This window comes from Microcaecilia unicolor, chromosome 10 (assembly GCF_901765095.1).
Source record: "Microcaecilia unicolor chromosome 10, aMicUni1.1, whole genome shotgun sequence".
NCBI lineage: Eukaryota > Metazoa > Chordata > Amphibia > Gymnophiona > Siphonopidae > Microcaecilia > Microcaecilia unicolor.
The window spans coordinates 118,820,888-118,837,944 of NC_044040.1; the positions used below are offsets into that span (position 1 = coordinate 118,820,888).

The following is a 17,057-nucleotide window of genomic DNA, read 5'->3' on the forward strand; positions in this document are numbered from 1 at the left end:
CAGAGCTCCTATGAATTCTAGTTTCTGTACTGGAAGAAGGTGGGACACTGGATAATTTATCACAAACCCCAGTAGCTCCAGGAGTTGAATAGTCATCCGCATTGACTGTAGGGCTTCTGCTTCTGAGGTGTTCTTCACCAGCCAATCGTTGAGATAGGGGAACACGTGCACTCCCAGTCTGCGGAGAGCCGCCGCTACGACAGCCAGGCATTTTGTCAATACTCTGGGTGCAGAGGCGAAACCAAAGGGTAGCACACAGTACTGAAAATGCCGTGTTCCCAAACGGAATCAAAGATACTGTCTGTGAGCTAGCAGTATCGGAATGTGAGTATAAGCATCCTTTAAGTCCAGAGAGCATAGCCAATCGTTTTTCTGAATCATGGGAAGAAGGGTGCCCAGGGAAAGCATCCTGAACTTTTCTCGGACCAGGTATTTGTTCAGGGCCCTTAGGTCTAGGATGGGACGCATCCCCCCTGTTTTCTTTTCCACAAGGAAGTACCTGGAATAGAATCCCAGCCCTTCTTGCCCCGGTGGCACGGGCTCGACCGCATTGGCGCTGAGAAGGGCGGAGAGTTCCTCTGCAAGTACCTGCTTGTGTTGGAAGCTGAAGGACTGAGCTCCCAGTGGGCAATTTGGAGGTTTTGAGATCAAATTGAGGGCGTATCCTAGCCGGACTATTTGGAGAACCCACTGGTTGGAGGTTATGAGAGGCCACCTTTGGTGAAAAAATTTTAACCTCCCTCCGACCGGCAGATTGTCCGGCACAGACACTTTGATGTTGGCTATGCTCAACTGGAGCCAGTCAAAAGCCCATCCCTTGCTTTTGCTGGGGAGCTGCAGAGGCCTGCTGAGGCGCACGCTGTTGACAAGAACAAGCGCGCTGGGGTTTAGCCTGAGTGGAGCTGTTCTACCACCTGTTCAACCTTTTCGCCAAAAATATTATCCCCCCGGCAAGGCGCATCCGCCACTCGCTTCTGGACTCTACTGTCTAGGTCAGTGGCACGCAGCCATAAGAGCCTGCGCATCACTATACCCTGAGCAGCGGCCCTGGATGCAACATCAAAAGTATCGTAAGCACCCCTGGACAGGAATTTACGACACGCCTTCAGCTGCCTGACCACCTCCTGGCTTGCTCAGAAGGGAGCTTGTCCACCAACTGCCGCACGTTATTCTGCATGTGAATGCTCAAGTAGAGCTGGTAAGACTGAATTTTGGACACGAGCATAATAGAATGGTAGGCCTTCCACAGAAAAGAATCCATAGTTCTAGACTCGCGCCCAGGGGGTGCCGAGGCGTAATCCCTAGAACTCTTGGCCTTCTTAAGGGCCAAATCCACCATCCCAGAGTCATGAGGCAACTGGGTCTTCATTAACTCTGGGTCCCCGTGGATTCGGTACTGGGACTCAATTTTCTTGGGAATGTGGGGAGTAGTTAATGGCTTCACCCAGTTCGTCAACAATGTCTGCCTGTGGACATTATGAAGAGGAACTGTGGTGGATTCCTTAGGTGGAGATGGATAGTCCAGGACCTCGAACATCTCAGCCCTGGGCTCATCCACCGTCTCCACAGGGAAGGGAATGGCCGTAGACATTTCCTGGACAAATGAAGAGAAGGAAAGACTCTCCAGGGGAGAAACCTCTCTCTCAGGTGAGGGAGTAGGATCGGAAGGCAGACCACAGTACTCCTCATCCGAGAAATACCTGGTGTCCTCCTCCGCTTCCCACGAGTCCTCTCCTTCGGTATCGGACATGAGTTGGTGAACCTCGGTCCGAAGCCGGGCCCGTCTCGATGCCGAGGAACGATGTCCTTCGTGGCAGTTGTCAGGAGTGCTGGAAGTGAAAATTATTGCTGGACATACTTATATTAATATGAACCCAGCTTGACAATATTAAACCAGCTTCTGACCTCTGAGAACCACCCCCTCCCTCAGGAATCAGAGGATAGCAAAATGGTTCTCAGGGCCTGCTAGCCCTGTTTTCTTAATTGCTTCTGATTAACATACCTTTTGACCAGAGCTCTGAGAACAAAGGAAGCCAGACAGTGAGGCTCCATGACTAGTAACTTCAAACAGGACAACCTGTGAAAGTTGTCACCTTTCCTGACTTCAGAAAGTATCTGGAGTTCTGTAAAGGAAATAACTGGGAAGGAGAGAAGTTTTTGATCTCTCTCTGCTCCTGTTCCCACGCTCTGTTCTTAGTAGGTATAAAGCAGAGCACAGGGGGGCACTTCTCTCCCGGTCTCTGAGCCCGCAGGGCACAGGACTCTGTTAGGCTGCCTTTGTTTCTCCTTCTTCTTTCTCTGCACACCTCCATCTTTAGCCAACACAGAGCTCTGGTGGCTGGCAGCTTCTCTCTCTTCCTTTCCCTCCACACACATATATACCTCTTGCAACACAACCCCAAGGCTTCTCCTTTCCTCTGAACAAACCCCCTATCCTTTCTTTCTCTCCCTAAACACACGCAGATACAGCCCTGTACCAGTTACCTGTACTAAGTGCTGTGAGCCAATACATATATGCAAATATAATATACTTTATATATCCAAATCCTTGTGGATTGCGTATTCTTTGGGAACCCATTGCCTCTGTGAGCTGGACCCCGGGACCACCCTAGACAACGATTGCTGACACTTGGGCGCTCGTCTCGGTTTCAAAAAGAGGATCTCCAGCTAGGTAAGTAAGACATTGTTTTGCTTTCTGCATGTTTGTATATGTACTTCTAGGCTTGTTAAGGGGGATTGAAAGTTGAAGTAATTTAATGCTGTGTTTGGGGATGCTCAGAAAAGACTGATAAATCTTCCAACTTTATTGGAATGGGTACCAAGTAAAACAGTCCCACATTTTTAAACACTACATATCTGTCTTTGGTAATCACTTAACTTCCTGTCACTTTGAACTATTTCTCTATATCCGGCCAGTCTCTGTCTTGGTGAAAAGTCAGCTCTGCCTGACAGGAACTGACAGTTGGCATATCTAATTTAACACCTGCCTTGCTTAATCTATATTCATTCTAAACTGTCTCTCCAGCCCCTCTACTTTATAAAGAGGGCTTTTCCAAATCCAAGAGCTACACAGAGCTAGTTCCATATATGTATATCTATTAAGAAACTAGCCAGGCGCCGGTACCAATAAAAGCATTTTTCAGCAGCCTCAACCATGGACTAAAAGTTATGGCACAGACTTATTGTAACAAAAAGGGAGGCCCATTTGAAGGGGAATTCCCAGAGGATTCCTGGTATGACATTCAAAAACAAATGGTACACCATTCCCAAGAGTTCAAAAAGAAAACTAATAAACAGAAATGCCTTTTTATACAAGGCCTGTGTAGGGGACTAATTACTTTGAAACAGCAAAATGCAGACTTGACCACTCAGTGCACTCAGTTAACCAGGGACCTTGAGGAAGCACACGTGTGTATCGATGCAACGAGCACAGGTGGTGCAAGCAACAAATTCCTTCTTACATGTAAATGAACAATTGGACGAGGCTAAAACTGAGGCACATTTACTTTTTAAATGTTTTAATTTTGTTTTAGCCTCGTCTAATTGTTCATTTACATGTAAGAAGGAATTTGTTGCTTGCACCACCTGTGCTCGTTGCATCGATACACACGTGTGCTTCCTCAAGGTCCCTGGTTAACTGAGTGCTGGCGGTGCTGAGGGAGAAATACTTGGGGCCTGCCAGTGCAGAGTTAATCTGGTTCTTTGAGGCACATTTACTTTTTAAATGTTTTAATTCTAAGAACCAGATTAACTCTGCACTGGCAGGCCCCAAGTATTTCTCCCTCAGCACCGCCAGCCTATGAAACACCCTACAAGCCAGGTTTTCCATTCATAGAACCACAAAAGCACACAGAAGTGTGTGTAGTGGATTTGAGAAGTGGGGGCAAATCTAAGACTGAAAAGACTGACTTAAGCACTCAGACATGCACAGATGAGGAAACCCCAGGCACAACCACTAACCTGAGGGACAGGGAAAATTCTGCAGACACAGAAACTGAGGCCAGTACAGACCCCAGAACACCAGTAAACCTGGTATTGTATAATTCATTAAAGGATAGTGACATTGAAAGGATAACACAGAAGGTCGGCCCTATGCCTTTTAATATGAATGAATGGTGCAAATGGGCTACTGATATTCTGATTCACTGGGGCCTAGGAAAGTATAAGAGGAAAACATCTGACTTTGACAGACTTATGCAAGTGGCTTTAGGACCCCACTATTTTAAAATAGGATCTCTCACCCACCCATACCAGTTGGTGAAAAAGGGTCTTGAGCAATTATTTCGCTGTACTCAAATGCAAGCATTTAGAATACTTGCACCCCTGCCAAATGACACACTAGAACAATTTGCACACAGATTGTGGGTACTGGAAGCAGCATAAATTAACTCAGCAAATGCGTGTGGGAAACAGCAGGTGTAAACAAAGCATAAATTCCCTGGTGTCTTTTTCAAAGTACACATTTGCTTTAAAAATCCACTATTGACCACAAAGGGAAAAGTATGCACATATATTTTAACCATACACAGTTATAACATTATTTCTTAGAGAATGATTTTCAAGGATTTTACTAGGTGAACAGCTGAAAATTCCCCATCCCCTCACTGTAGGGGGGGGGGGGGAGGGGGAACCCCATGCTCTTCATTTTGCAGATCATTTACTAGTACCCATAAGGGACAGTGTTAGGGATGAAGAGAAGTTAGGGAAGGCTAAAGTACATGTAAATATGTCATGAACAAATTGGATCTGTGATCTCCTTACTGGCGAGAATTTCCAAGGAAAAACCTTTGAAAATGTAGTTCCATGCCATGCATTATCTAATGTGGCTTAGGTTTACCATTTTCAAATGATATGCATGCACGTTTAACCACATAATGATATTCAAACACAACGTATTCAGGTGTTCTATTTTAAAGTATAGGAAACCTATTGAAAATATCCCTCTTATTTACTATTTCTTTTTGTCAGGTTGCTATCCAGTTTTTAATGCCTAGATGTCTCCATAAGAAACGTAAGATTTGGTTCATACTGCCCTGGGAGCCTGGAACCAGGTGCAGAAACTTCTAGAAAGGACTGATAAACCAAGACTGTGAAGCCTTTATATGTACTTCTGATCAATGTGGAAGTATGTACAGTTTCTGAATGTGAGTGCCTCCTTAAAGAGGACCAGAAAAGATCTCTTAAAAGGTTAATTCCAGGAAGGCACTTACTGCTGTCCAGTATGGTATACTGATACACATCTGAGAGGAAGTGAGGGAGAGTCAGAAGGAAGGCCCCCAAAGCCAGCAGCAGGCCACCGATACCAATAACACGTGGCCGGTGAACTCGATTACCAAAATAGCTGACAAAGATGATGAGGACAGCATTGCTGATCTAGAGAGAGAGAGAAAGAAAGCAAAAAACAAGAAAAATAAAGAAACAAATGTCATACAACACTGAGAAAAAGGGAGAAATCCAGAAGCATCAAACATAAGAGAAAAATTGTACAATGGCAACATGACTGCTCTCTCATCAATCATTGGCTACAGAAGATTCTGGAACTTTTAGCCAGTGAAGTAAAGCTGGAGTGGGGGGGGGGGGGGGGATCTGAGCAGGAAAATGACTATTAAAAAAACACACACACACACCCCTCCTACTCACTAGTAACGCTTAATTTTAGAAAACAGAAAAACTAACTAAAATCAGGGAAAGCAAAGTTACTCACAAGTAGCAGGTGTTCTCCAAAGACAGCAGGATATATATTCTCATATCTGGGTGAAGTCATTTGAGGAAGCGCTCAGCAGTGACACTCCTCAGAGCTCTTTCTTAAAGCCTCTGGGACTCGATTATGCATGCGAGCACCTTCCCACCCACCACATGGGACCAGGGCAGTCTAATATACTAGCCCAGCATTTTTCAACCAGTGTGCCGGGGGAGTTTGTGAATCCCCGTGCCACTGTCTGATTTTTTTTTTGTCATTTGCAGCTGTGTTCTTTCCTTTCCTCTTGCTGCATTTCTCCCTCCCTCTTCCTCAAGTGTGAGTCAGCAGCTTTCCTGAGACCTCCCCCCCCCCCCCACCCCTGAGGATCCAAACACCTCTCTCTCACTTCAAACCTGTCTCCTTACTGCCGTAGCATTCAACACATGCTATCTGTAGCTGGCCCTGGAACCTTTCCTCTGCACATCCCACCACCCCCCCCCCCCCATGATGCAGTTTCCTGTTTATGCAGGGGCTGGGACGTGCAGAGGAAAGGTTCCAGGGCCAGCTGCAGACATCGTCTGTTGATCACTGCTGCAGCAAGGAAAACGTTTGAAGCGCTGCAAGCGTGGGAAAAAGCAAGAGAGGTGTTTGGACCTGCGTGGGGAAGAGGGCATCAGGAGAGCTGCTGACTCACAGTTGGAAAGGAGAGAGCAAGGAGAAAGGTTTGATGCGCCAAGGAACTGGGCAAGGGGAGGGACAGCTGCTGGATTCACAGGGGTGGGTGGGCAGTAGAGATGCTAGACTGGCAGGGTAAGGGGTAAAAGAAAATCTGGACCTGCAGGGGGAGGGGGAGATGATGAATTATGGACTTGAAATCACAAAACTTTCCCAACTTCCTGCATGGCATAGCTCAAGTATCTGCAGGGCCCAGCTGTGCAGGGGAAGACAGACTGAGACAGCGAGGAAGGAGAAAAATCCGGAGCTCAGTTGTAAGGTAAACGTGGGGGGGGGGGGAGGTCCTTTGATGCCAGTCAATACATTTCCAGTTAAGTCGTCATGAATGCAAAAAAATAAAAAAAATTAAAAAAAAATGAGGGAAGTTAGCAGAGGATCCAAGGTAGCCAAGGCGATGAGTGAGAGTACTAGAGGAAGTGACTTTTCAGGTGCTTATCCTATAAATCGCAGGTAAATATACCCGTGCGCATTTTGACCCGTCTGGGAGCTGGTGTAAATTTATACACATATTACTACTACTACTTAACATTTCTAGAGCGCTACTAGGGTTACGCAGCGCTGTACAGTTTAACAAAGAAGAACAGTCCCTGCTCAAAGGAGCTTACAATCTAAAGTACTTCATGGCTTCCCCCATGCTTTGTTCATTCGGTACTTGTCAGCTCTGCATAAACTGTAGTGCACTGACAAGCCGTCAGTTAACTGTTAGCTGATGATAATTCCTGCATTAGCAACTGTAGTGACATAGGGTCATAATTTTACTCACATAAGTCTTTAAAAAGCTTCCTCCTGCTGGTAAAGTATTATTTTTACCCTTGAAAACAGCTGCAAAACAAATGTGTGCCCTCTCCTTGTGTCAGCAGAACTCTGACTAATCAGAACCTTTGGATTTCCCATTTTTTGAAATTGTGAAGCCTCAGAAAGGCTGAAGCAGAGCAATAAAGTAAACATCTACTATAATAAAACTCACCCTCAACGTTCTGAGGACACTGACGTCAGTGAAGCCAAGCCCTGACTTCCTTCAAAAAGGTTTGAAGGTTCGTGGTGCTGAAGCCACCAAAATCGCTCCGGGCCCCGCCCTCGAGGGCAGAGCAATGGCAGAACAACGAACGGGTTGGCAGGGAGGGAGGCAGGGAGGCGGGGGGGACTTGGGACATCGCTCCGGGCCCCGCCCTTGCGTCAAACGTCATGACGTTGGGGGCGGAGCAATGGCAGAACAACGAAGAGGTTGGCCAGGGAGGGAGGGGGTGTTGGCGACGAAAACCTTGCTAGCGCCCGTTTCATTTGCTCTGAAACTGGCCTCTTTTACTAGTTTTACATAAACCTGGACCTGCAAGAGAACCAGAAAAGCTACAGGCAATGAAGGCTGTATCTGGCTGTGAATTATACTGCAGGAAAACACACGTGATTTATTGCAATCACAAATGAATGGCCCTAACTTAGCCCTAGGGATTAAGGGGAGTTCCTTCAGATAAATAACCTATTTTCTGTAGCTTTGTGAATGGCTCAATATGTTGTTGGAATAGAATTAGCCTTTCTTAAAAATAAAACAACTGACACGTTAACCTACACTCTGATAATTATACTGAGGGGAGAGGTAGAGGGACGCCATGAAGTTAAAAGTTGGTTAAGGAGGATAGAGGGGAGGGAGGAAGGGGATATAGTTTTGGAAAAGGTAAGATTCTATGTAAATTGAAGAGTTACATGCAATAATAGCTTGGAGAAGTTTCTTTTGAAGAAAAATATTCAGAAGTCTCGTCTGTAAACATTGTTGGGACTTAAACGAGGTAATAATACACAGAGCAAAACACGAGACACAATTATTGGAGTTTAATATGGAAGTTTATGGGTTAAGATAGAATTATCTGTTATCAGACTTTTATTGTATAATAAAGAATTGCTAGTAATGAGTTTTCATCCATAACAATAGTTAATACATAAATGTTAAATATAGAATAGGGTTTGGGGGGAGGGAGGGATAAGTGTTATATTACAAAATTTGATGGCTGTACGTAATGTTGCATGTTTGAAGTGTTGTTCCACTGAGTTCTGTACAACTGTTTTGAGACTGCTATGTTCAGGTGGATTTGTACTTTTGGAGTTGTCATCAATAAAAACTGTTGAAATATAAAAAATAAAAACTGGAAAAACCAACAACCCTGATGTCTCATGAAGACTGCTCATGATATTTTACAGCAATTTTGTTAACAGCAGCTAGTTATACGTCTCCTTGGTCTTATGAATCTGTAAGACTCCCAAAAGATACAGTACTATATTGATTTTCACTTCTCTTTCAGTATTACATTTTGTAAAGGCATATGACACTTTTGAAAGTTTCAGAACTATTAAAATATTGATTTTCATTTCAGTTTCAGTATAACATTTTGATGGAATTACACTTTATGGGCCAAAATGCATGCCTTTTTAATTGCGTGATTAAAAGTTTTAATCACACAATTACATAGTAACATAGTAGATGACGGCAGAAAAAGACCTGCACGGTCCATCCAGTCTGCCCAACAAGATAAACTCATATGTGCTACTTTCTGTGTAAGTGGAGGAGTGGCCTAGTGGTTAGGGTGGTTGGACTCTGGTCCTGGGTAACTGAGGGATTGAGTTCGATTCCCACTTCAGGCACAGGCAGCTCCTTGTGACAGCCGGCCTGGTTGAAAAGTGAGGTGAAGGAAGCTATTAGGGCTAAAAGAAACACCTTCTAAAATGGAAGAAGGAACCGTCTGAAAATAACAAGAAGCAGCATAAGGAGTGTCAAAGCAAATGCAAGGCGCAGATAAAGAAGGCCAAGAGGGATTACGAAAAAAAGATAGCATTAGAGGCAAAAAAAAATAGCAAAAAATGTTTTTCAGTATATTAAAAGCAGGAAGCCGGCAAAAGAATCAGTTGGGCCGCTGGATGACCAAGGGGTAAAAGGGGCGATCAAGGAAGACAAAGACGTAGCGGAGAGACTGAATGAATTCTTTGCTTCGGTCTTCACCGAGGAAGATTTGGGTGGGATACCGGTGTCGGAAATGGTATTTCAAGCGGACGAGTCGGAGAAACTTACTGACTTCACGGTAAACCTGGAGGACGTAATGGGGCAGTTCGGCAAACTAAAGAGTAGCAAATCTCCTGGACCGGATGGTATTCATCCTAGAGTACTGATAGAACTGAAAAATGAGCTTGCGGAGCTACTCCTAGTGATATGCAACTTATCCTTAAAATCGAGCGTGGTACCGAAAGATTGGAGGGTGGCCAATGTAACGCCCATTTTTAAAAAAGGCTCCAGGGGAGATCCGGGAAATTATAGACCGGTGAGTCTGACGTCGGTGCCGGGGAAAATGGTAGAGGCTATTATTAAAAACAAAATTACAGAGCACATCCGAGGACATGGATTACTGAGACCGAGTCAGCACGGCTTTTGTGTGGGGAAATCTTGCCTGACCAATTTACTTCAATAATTCTTTGAAGGAGTAAACAAACATGTGGACAAAGGGGAGCCGGTTGATATTGTGTATCTGGATTTTCAAAAGGCGTTTGACAAGGTACCTCATGAAAGGCTACAGAGGAAATTGGAGGGTCATGGGATTGTAGGAAATGTCCTATTGTGGATTAAAAACTGGTTGGAGGATAGGAAACAGAGAGTGGGGTTAAATGGACAGTATTCACAATGGAGAAGGGTAGTTAGTGGGGTTCCTCAGGGGTCTGTGCTAGGACCGCTGCTTTTTAATATATTTATAAATGATTTAGAGATGGGAGTAACTAGTGAGGTAATTAAATTTGCTGATGACACAAAGTTATTTATGTTTAAATCTTGTTTATTATTAATTGACATGAACAATTAACAAATACTTGTCAGAGAAGTTACATTACAAAGGAATGTCATCCAAAGTCACATATTCAACATGTTAAATTACAATATTGCATTTATATTTCTCCCCAACCCACCCACCCTCCCTCCCTCCCTCCCTACCAGTGACAACTAGTGCTTCTTGGGCATTATCACTATTTTCTGATAATATCAAAGCTATATGTGTAAAGTGTTTAGCCCGTGTTGCCCACTTGATGTGTCTCTTCGCTTGTCCTCCTCCCGACTAAACCCTCTCTCTACCCTTCCCTTCAGGTTTCCTATAGGTTCAACAATAGGTAATGTTTGGGTCTCTCACAAACATCAAATATCAAATGTGGTGATGTCTGTCATGTTATTTTATATATCCAGGATGACTGCCTGTGTGCTATTGCTTGAACAAGGGCCTTCTCGTCAGGGGTACTATACCACCTTGTCCACGCCAACAGGCTCCCCGTGTGATGTAGGGTACAAGAGGGCACCGGATAAAGGTTAGAAATTTAGCAATAAACTTCTCGCTCTGGGCGGGAGAGTGACCCAAAGTGCCTCCCACTGCGCTTTAAACCTAAGGCCCGCTGGACTGTCCAAATCATGCACCCCGCACCTATCAAGTCTCATTTGTTTCACTAACTGCGAGCGCCATATCTGCAGAGGGGGTGTTTCCTTCATTCTCCAGAATTGCAAAATGGTAGTTATTCCAAAATATATTGCCATCTTTGCAAATGCCTTAAAGCCCTCTGGGGGATCTGTAGTATACCTAAAGATATTAAATAAAATTAAAGGTTCCCACACAAGGGTACAGTGCCATAGTTGGTCCATCCCCCCTATAACTTGTTTCCAGAACCGCCCTGCGCAGGGACAACTCCAGAACATATGACCAAGAGAGGCCGCACCTTGATTACATTTAGGGCATGCTCCTGTTATATCTCCTCATAGAGCACAGAAAGCGGGGTTTGATACATGTGTTCTGAGTAACCACCGATATAGCCGTTCCCGTTGTGGAATGGAAAGCCGCTGCTTGTAGATAGATTTCAAATATGACCTATATTCTTCCTCGGTAAGTGTACAACCCAAGTCCCTCGACCACTCCTGTGCTAGTCGCCGGAAGTCTATCTCTTCTGTGGTGTCTTTGAGTTGTTGGTGATGAAATTTCAATGGTACCCTAAGCTGCGCTCCCAGAGTAAACTCCTCTGAGAGAACCTCTACCACATCTTCTGTAAGATCTGTCCATTCTAGGGAGGCTACATAATGGTGTAATTGATAATATGCAAATCGATGTGTCGGAGGAATCCCATATCGGGACTGTAGTTCCGGGTAAGTGAGAATTTGTCCCTCTTCTGTAACTATATGTGCCAGATATATGATCCCCTTTTTTGCCCAACTTTTAAATATACTGACCCCTTGACCTGGGGGAAATGTTGGGTTATCACAAATTGACATCCAAGGGGATACTCGGGGGGAGAACCGATGACGTCTACATACCCACCTCCAAGTTTCCCTGAGAGATTTCAATAATGGGTGTCTCTGAAATGCCGCCGTGGGCAGTGGAGTCCCGGAGTGAAGCAAGTGACTAAAGTGTGTACCCGTAAACATCGAGGTCTCCACTGGTGTCACGGAGAAATCTGATGTTCCCCTATACCAATCGTTTATGTGCCGCATGGAGCTCGCTATTGCCAAAAATTTAATATTTAAAAGTCCCATACCGCCCCCCTCTCTTGGGGCCGCTATCTGGTGGTACGGTATTCTAGGTTTCTTCCCTTGCCACAGATATGCTTGTATTAAATGCTGCAACTGCTTATCATCTCTATGTTTCAAAAAGAGTGGTAATTGCTGAAAGACATAGAGCCACCTGGGGGCAATCATCATGTTGAATAATGCTATTCTACCCCAAATAGTGAGTGGTAACTCCCTCCACATCGACAACTTACTTTTAGTCATTTCTAACAATGGGGCAATGTTTTCCCTATACATGATGGTTCTATCGCAGGTAATGTACACCCCCAGGTACTTCATTTTCGCTGTCTCCCATCTAAGAGGAACCTCCCCTTGCCAATGTAAATCAGTGTCCGTGTCCATAGACATCGCGCAGGACTTGGAAAGATTAAGGCCAAACCCCGACATCGTCCCATATTCCTCTATCAGTGTCAAGGCTGTCTTAAAGGACTCTTGTGGGTTGGTCAGCACCAGGAGGACATCATCGGCATAAGCCAAAGCTCGGACTTCCTGTTCACCCAGCTGCACTCCACTGATTCTGGGGTCATAGTTTAAAAGACGCAGCAGTGGCTCCAATGTTAGGTCGAACAGGAGTGGTGACAAGGGGCAGCCCTGTTGCGTTCCCCTACCTATCTGAAATCTATTCGAGAGCCCCCCGTTTGCTGTTACATGTGCTTCCATACCAGTATATAAAGCCGCTATTGCCTGCTTTACTCCAGCAGGGATCCCTATCCAATTTAACATATGAAACAAAAAATCCCACCCTACCCTGTCAAAAGCCTTGGTGGCATCTAAGCTTACCAAGATCCCAGGAGTTTTTTCCAATCGGCATCTTGCCATTGTGAGTAAGACTCTCCGAATATGTAGCACAGAGTGTCTATTGGGGAGGAATCCTACCTGTGCAGGCTCAATCACACTGGGTAAGCATTTGTTGAGTCGTGTGGCCAGAATCTTCGCTAGAAGCTTAATATCAACGTTAATTAACGATATAGGCCTATAAGACTCTGGCTCCTCAGCAGCCTTCCCAGGTTTCAACAATAATGATATACATGCAGTGTTTTCATGTAATGGAAATCTCCCCTCTTGGATCACTGCTTGATGATATTCAAATAGTGACCGTACCAATTGGGGCTGTAGCATTTTATAAAATTCTCCGGAGTACCCATCCATCCCCGGTGCCGAATATGACTTCAACCCTTTTATAGCTTCTGATAGCTCTTTGGGCATAATGGGGGCCCCCAGGTATGCGATATCGGAATCTCCGAGCCTTGGCATTTGGGCTTTCTTAAGAAATTCAGTCATATGTGTCTCCCCGATTGGCTGCTCGCCGGTGTATAGCTGTGTAAAGTGCTCCTGAAATATTTGTAGGATCTTATCTGGACTATTAGTAAGGCTTCCCGTCTTTCCTTTCAGAGCCGATATGGTTCTACCTCCTCCCCACTTCCGAACCACCCGGGCTACCATACTCCCTTACTCTGTTTCCGAATCTGTGGAACCTATATTTTAGGAAAGTCCTATTTTTTACCACTCTTTCATGTAACAGTGAGTTCACAGCTGCCTGAACAGACAAATAGGCCTCCTTATTTACTGTGGTTTGCCGTTCCATATAACGACGTCTAGCCTTCTGTAGTTGCCTATTCAGATGCAAGAGGCTAGCTGCGTTCTTTTTCCGCTTACTTGCCACATAAGCAATCAGGTCTCCCCGAAGTACTGCTTTACCAGCACACCAGAACAATTGCGGATCAGACTTGTGCTCTCTGTTAAATGATTCATATTCTTCCCATTTTTTAACCAGGAATTTATGAAAAGATTTATCTTTTACTAGATGATTGGGAAATCTCCACTGTCTGTGCATCTGAAAGCTGTTTGGCGCCCCCAACTCTAACCAGACAGGGCTGTGATCAGAGATCAATATCTCTTCAATCTTTGTATCTCGGACACACTGAAACAAAGCTGGGGAAATAAGCATATAATCTAGCCTGCCCCAAGTCCCATGCACCCTAGACTGATGTGTATACTCTCTTGAATTCGGGTGTAGATTCCGCCATGCATCTATCACAGAGAGAGAGTTACTAAATTCTTTCAACATCCGAGCCCCCTTCCTATTCTCCGTTCCCCTATGTCCTTCCCCTGAATAGTCGATCTTGGGGTCCATTAGTACATTCATATCCCCTGTAATTATCAGGTGTTTGCTTTCATAGGGGAGCAGCCGCCTGGACAGCTCAGGAAAGAAGGAGCCATCAGGGGGGGTGGGGGCGTACACGTTTAGCAGGTATAATTCCCTCCCCTGCAACCACATTTTAACCAAAATATATCTTCCATTGGGGTCTTGCACAACTGTCTCCACCGTGCAGGCGAGTTGCCGGTGAATGCAGATTGCCACCCCTCCCTTCCGCCCCTCCGACGACGCATGGAACACCTGACCTACCCAGCCGTTTGAGTTTTTCATGTTCTGCAGCCGTCAACTTCGTCTCCTGTAAGCATGCAATATCTGTATTGAGACATTTTAAATGCGCTAATATCTTTTTCCTTTTAATGGGAGACGAAATGCCTCCTACATTCCAGGTGATTACTTTACAATGTGTTACCACCAGAACATGCTAATTCCATAATAGTATACCTAAAATACTCAGCTCCTGGGGCCCAGCCCTTCCCCAGCAGCTGTAAATGTTGTGTGTTCTTTTTCGTTCCATTATTCTGTCTTAGACATCTTACCCATACTTTTTCCTTTTGTATAACCTGAGTGTGAGACCTGACCCTTATATTCCAAAAATCCCCCCTCCCTAAATACTGAATCCCATTGGAGCCCCACCTCCCCCCACCCACTCCCCTTCTCATGTTGAGAACCCCTTCCCTCTTGACTTAAACTTCTCTCCTTCCTAAAGATGTAATACCGCTATGTGGCTCATCCCCCCCCGCCGTCCCACCCCCCCCCCCCCCATCCTAATGAGGGGATCCCCCCCACCTCCCCGGCGACACAGTTGGATCTAGTCTGGCGCCTCTGCCGGGAAGGCCCCAGTCTGCCATTAACACAACTGTAACTTTTTAACATAGTAACTCTTAATCCACATTTTCTTTAACAAGAACAACTTAGCTTGCATGTTTGCATTATCACCACTTTCTTGGGAAGCTGGAAACGAGGCAAAGTTCTCTACTCCTTGTGAAATCTACAAAATATTAGATCATGGCGGTGCTTCAACTGGTGCAAGCAGTTCAGAGTCTATAAACTGTTGGGCCTCCGGGACAGAGTGAAACGAACGCCATCGATTTTCATGTTGAATCTTCAAAACAGCCGGGTAGATCAGCATGAATCTTGCTTTCCTGTTTACCAACGTTGTGCAGAGAGGGTGAAACCGGCGCCTTTGCTCTTGCACACCAGCCGAATAGTCTTGAAAAATTTTTATTGGAGCCCCATCGTATTTTAAAGTGTCTCTTTTCAGCCGGAAGCCCCTCATGATTTCCTCCTTATGTAGATAATTGTGAACTTTAATTATCACCAGTCTGGGTCTTTGTTGTCCTTGCTGCCAGCGGCCGAGTCTATGGGCCCGTTCTATACACAGTTCTCCATAGCTGTCTGACAGGGCTAGTTCTTTTTTAAGCCAGTTTTCCAACAGATGTCCTAGTGATTTCTCAGGGATTGCTTCGGGCAAGCCAACAATTCGCAAATTACACCTCCTCGCTCTATTCTCCATGTCTTCAATCTTGTCTTGTTGTGCCTTAAGTTGCTCCATCAGACGTGTGACATCTTGAACATTCTGCGCCCTCGTGTCCTCTACCGCTGAGATTCTACTCTCCGCCTCTCCCACTCGTCTCACCGTGTCAGCCATGGTAGCTTCTAGGCTGCTCATTTGGCGTTCTAGCAAGTCAAATCTTGGGTTTAGTGCGGCGCTAACCGCCATGGTAATCTGTGCTAGTTGTTTTTCAGAGAAATCACCAAGCTTTTCAAGTTTCCCTTCTGCCATCTTGGTCCCAGCGAGTGGCGGGGAATTCTTCCCTTTATCGTACTTAATGCCGCTTCTAGTTGTTCCTGATGACTTGGGCCTCAAAAATTGCTCCATACAGAGAGTGCTGCAATTTTTCACTAAACTCTATGCGTCTGATCTCGTGATGTTAGTGTTTTTACCTGAGGGTAATGCAATGGTATGGTGGGTCAGGCTTCCAAAAGCTCACGTGTACCGTCAATCAGGTTTTAAGAGTCTATTGAGCCAATTCTCCACGCTTATCCAGGCTGTAGGTTTAATCTCTTCCCGAATTCTCCCTCAACTAGTTGGCCAGATTGGGCCCACAGTCTTCAGTTTACCATCAGGCTCTTGTGTTAATGCACAATAAAGTTATGTAGGCTCTGCTTTGTAGCTGCCAAAGTTCAATTTAAGCTTGGCTGTTTTAAATCTCTGCTGCAATTTAATGCTGGCTCGTACTGCTCTTCTTGCCGCTGTAGCCGCCACTCAACTATCACAAGTGCTGTAACTGCAAACTTTGCTGAAATGTCCGTGTTATTATATGTGCGGAGCCATTTTGCACTCTGTAGCAGGTGTTAATACTCTTGTCTCCTTGTATTATATGATTAACACATGGTCTCTCCGTGCTTCGGTATTCCGTTCTATTTCTGTTCGCTAGGGGCAGTGGGGGGGTGGAGAATTAAAGCGCCGTCAATTTTATACTCCCGCTCCCACTATGCTGCCGCGCCTTTGGTCTCCCCGATGACCAGCCCCAACAATCTTACTCTACTCGCCGTTCTTCCGCGCTGTTGTCTCTCTGTTTTTCTTCACTATGCACCACTGTCCGCCATCTTAGCTCGGGTCGCGAGCATCGCTATTGCCCGCTATTCCCGCACTGTGAAGCGCGTCGGAAGACATTCGGAGGAGTCCTCTGATTCCGGGGGCTTAGGGCATCTCCAAGATGTTGCGGGGAGGGTCCAGAGAGCGGGGGAACAAAGAACCTGCCAGCGGCGTTGCGGAGCTCCTCTAGACCGCGGCGGCCATCTTGCCGCTCGGCTCCACCGGAAGTCTCACACAAAGTTATTTAAAGTCGTTAACTCGCGACAGGTTTGTGAAAAATTACAAGAGGACCTTACGAGACTGGGCGGCTAAA

General features: G+C 45.4%; 1 protein-coding gene across 1 annotated transcript in view; it reads right to left on the minus strand.

Moving 5' to 3' along the window:
- Positions 1-17,057, minus strand: part of SLCO2A1 (solute carrier organic anion transporter family member 2A1) — a 915,614-nt gene that overhangs the window by 841,943 nt on the left and 56,614 nt on the right. The window contains 1 exon segment of the mRNA XM_030215775.1: positions 5,211-5,373. Within this exon segment, the coding sequence (XP_030071635.1) occupies positions 5,211-5,373 (163 nt within the window).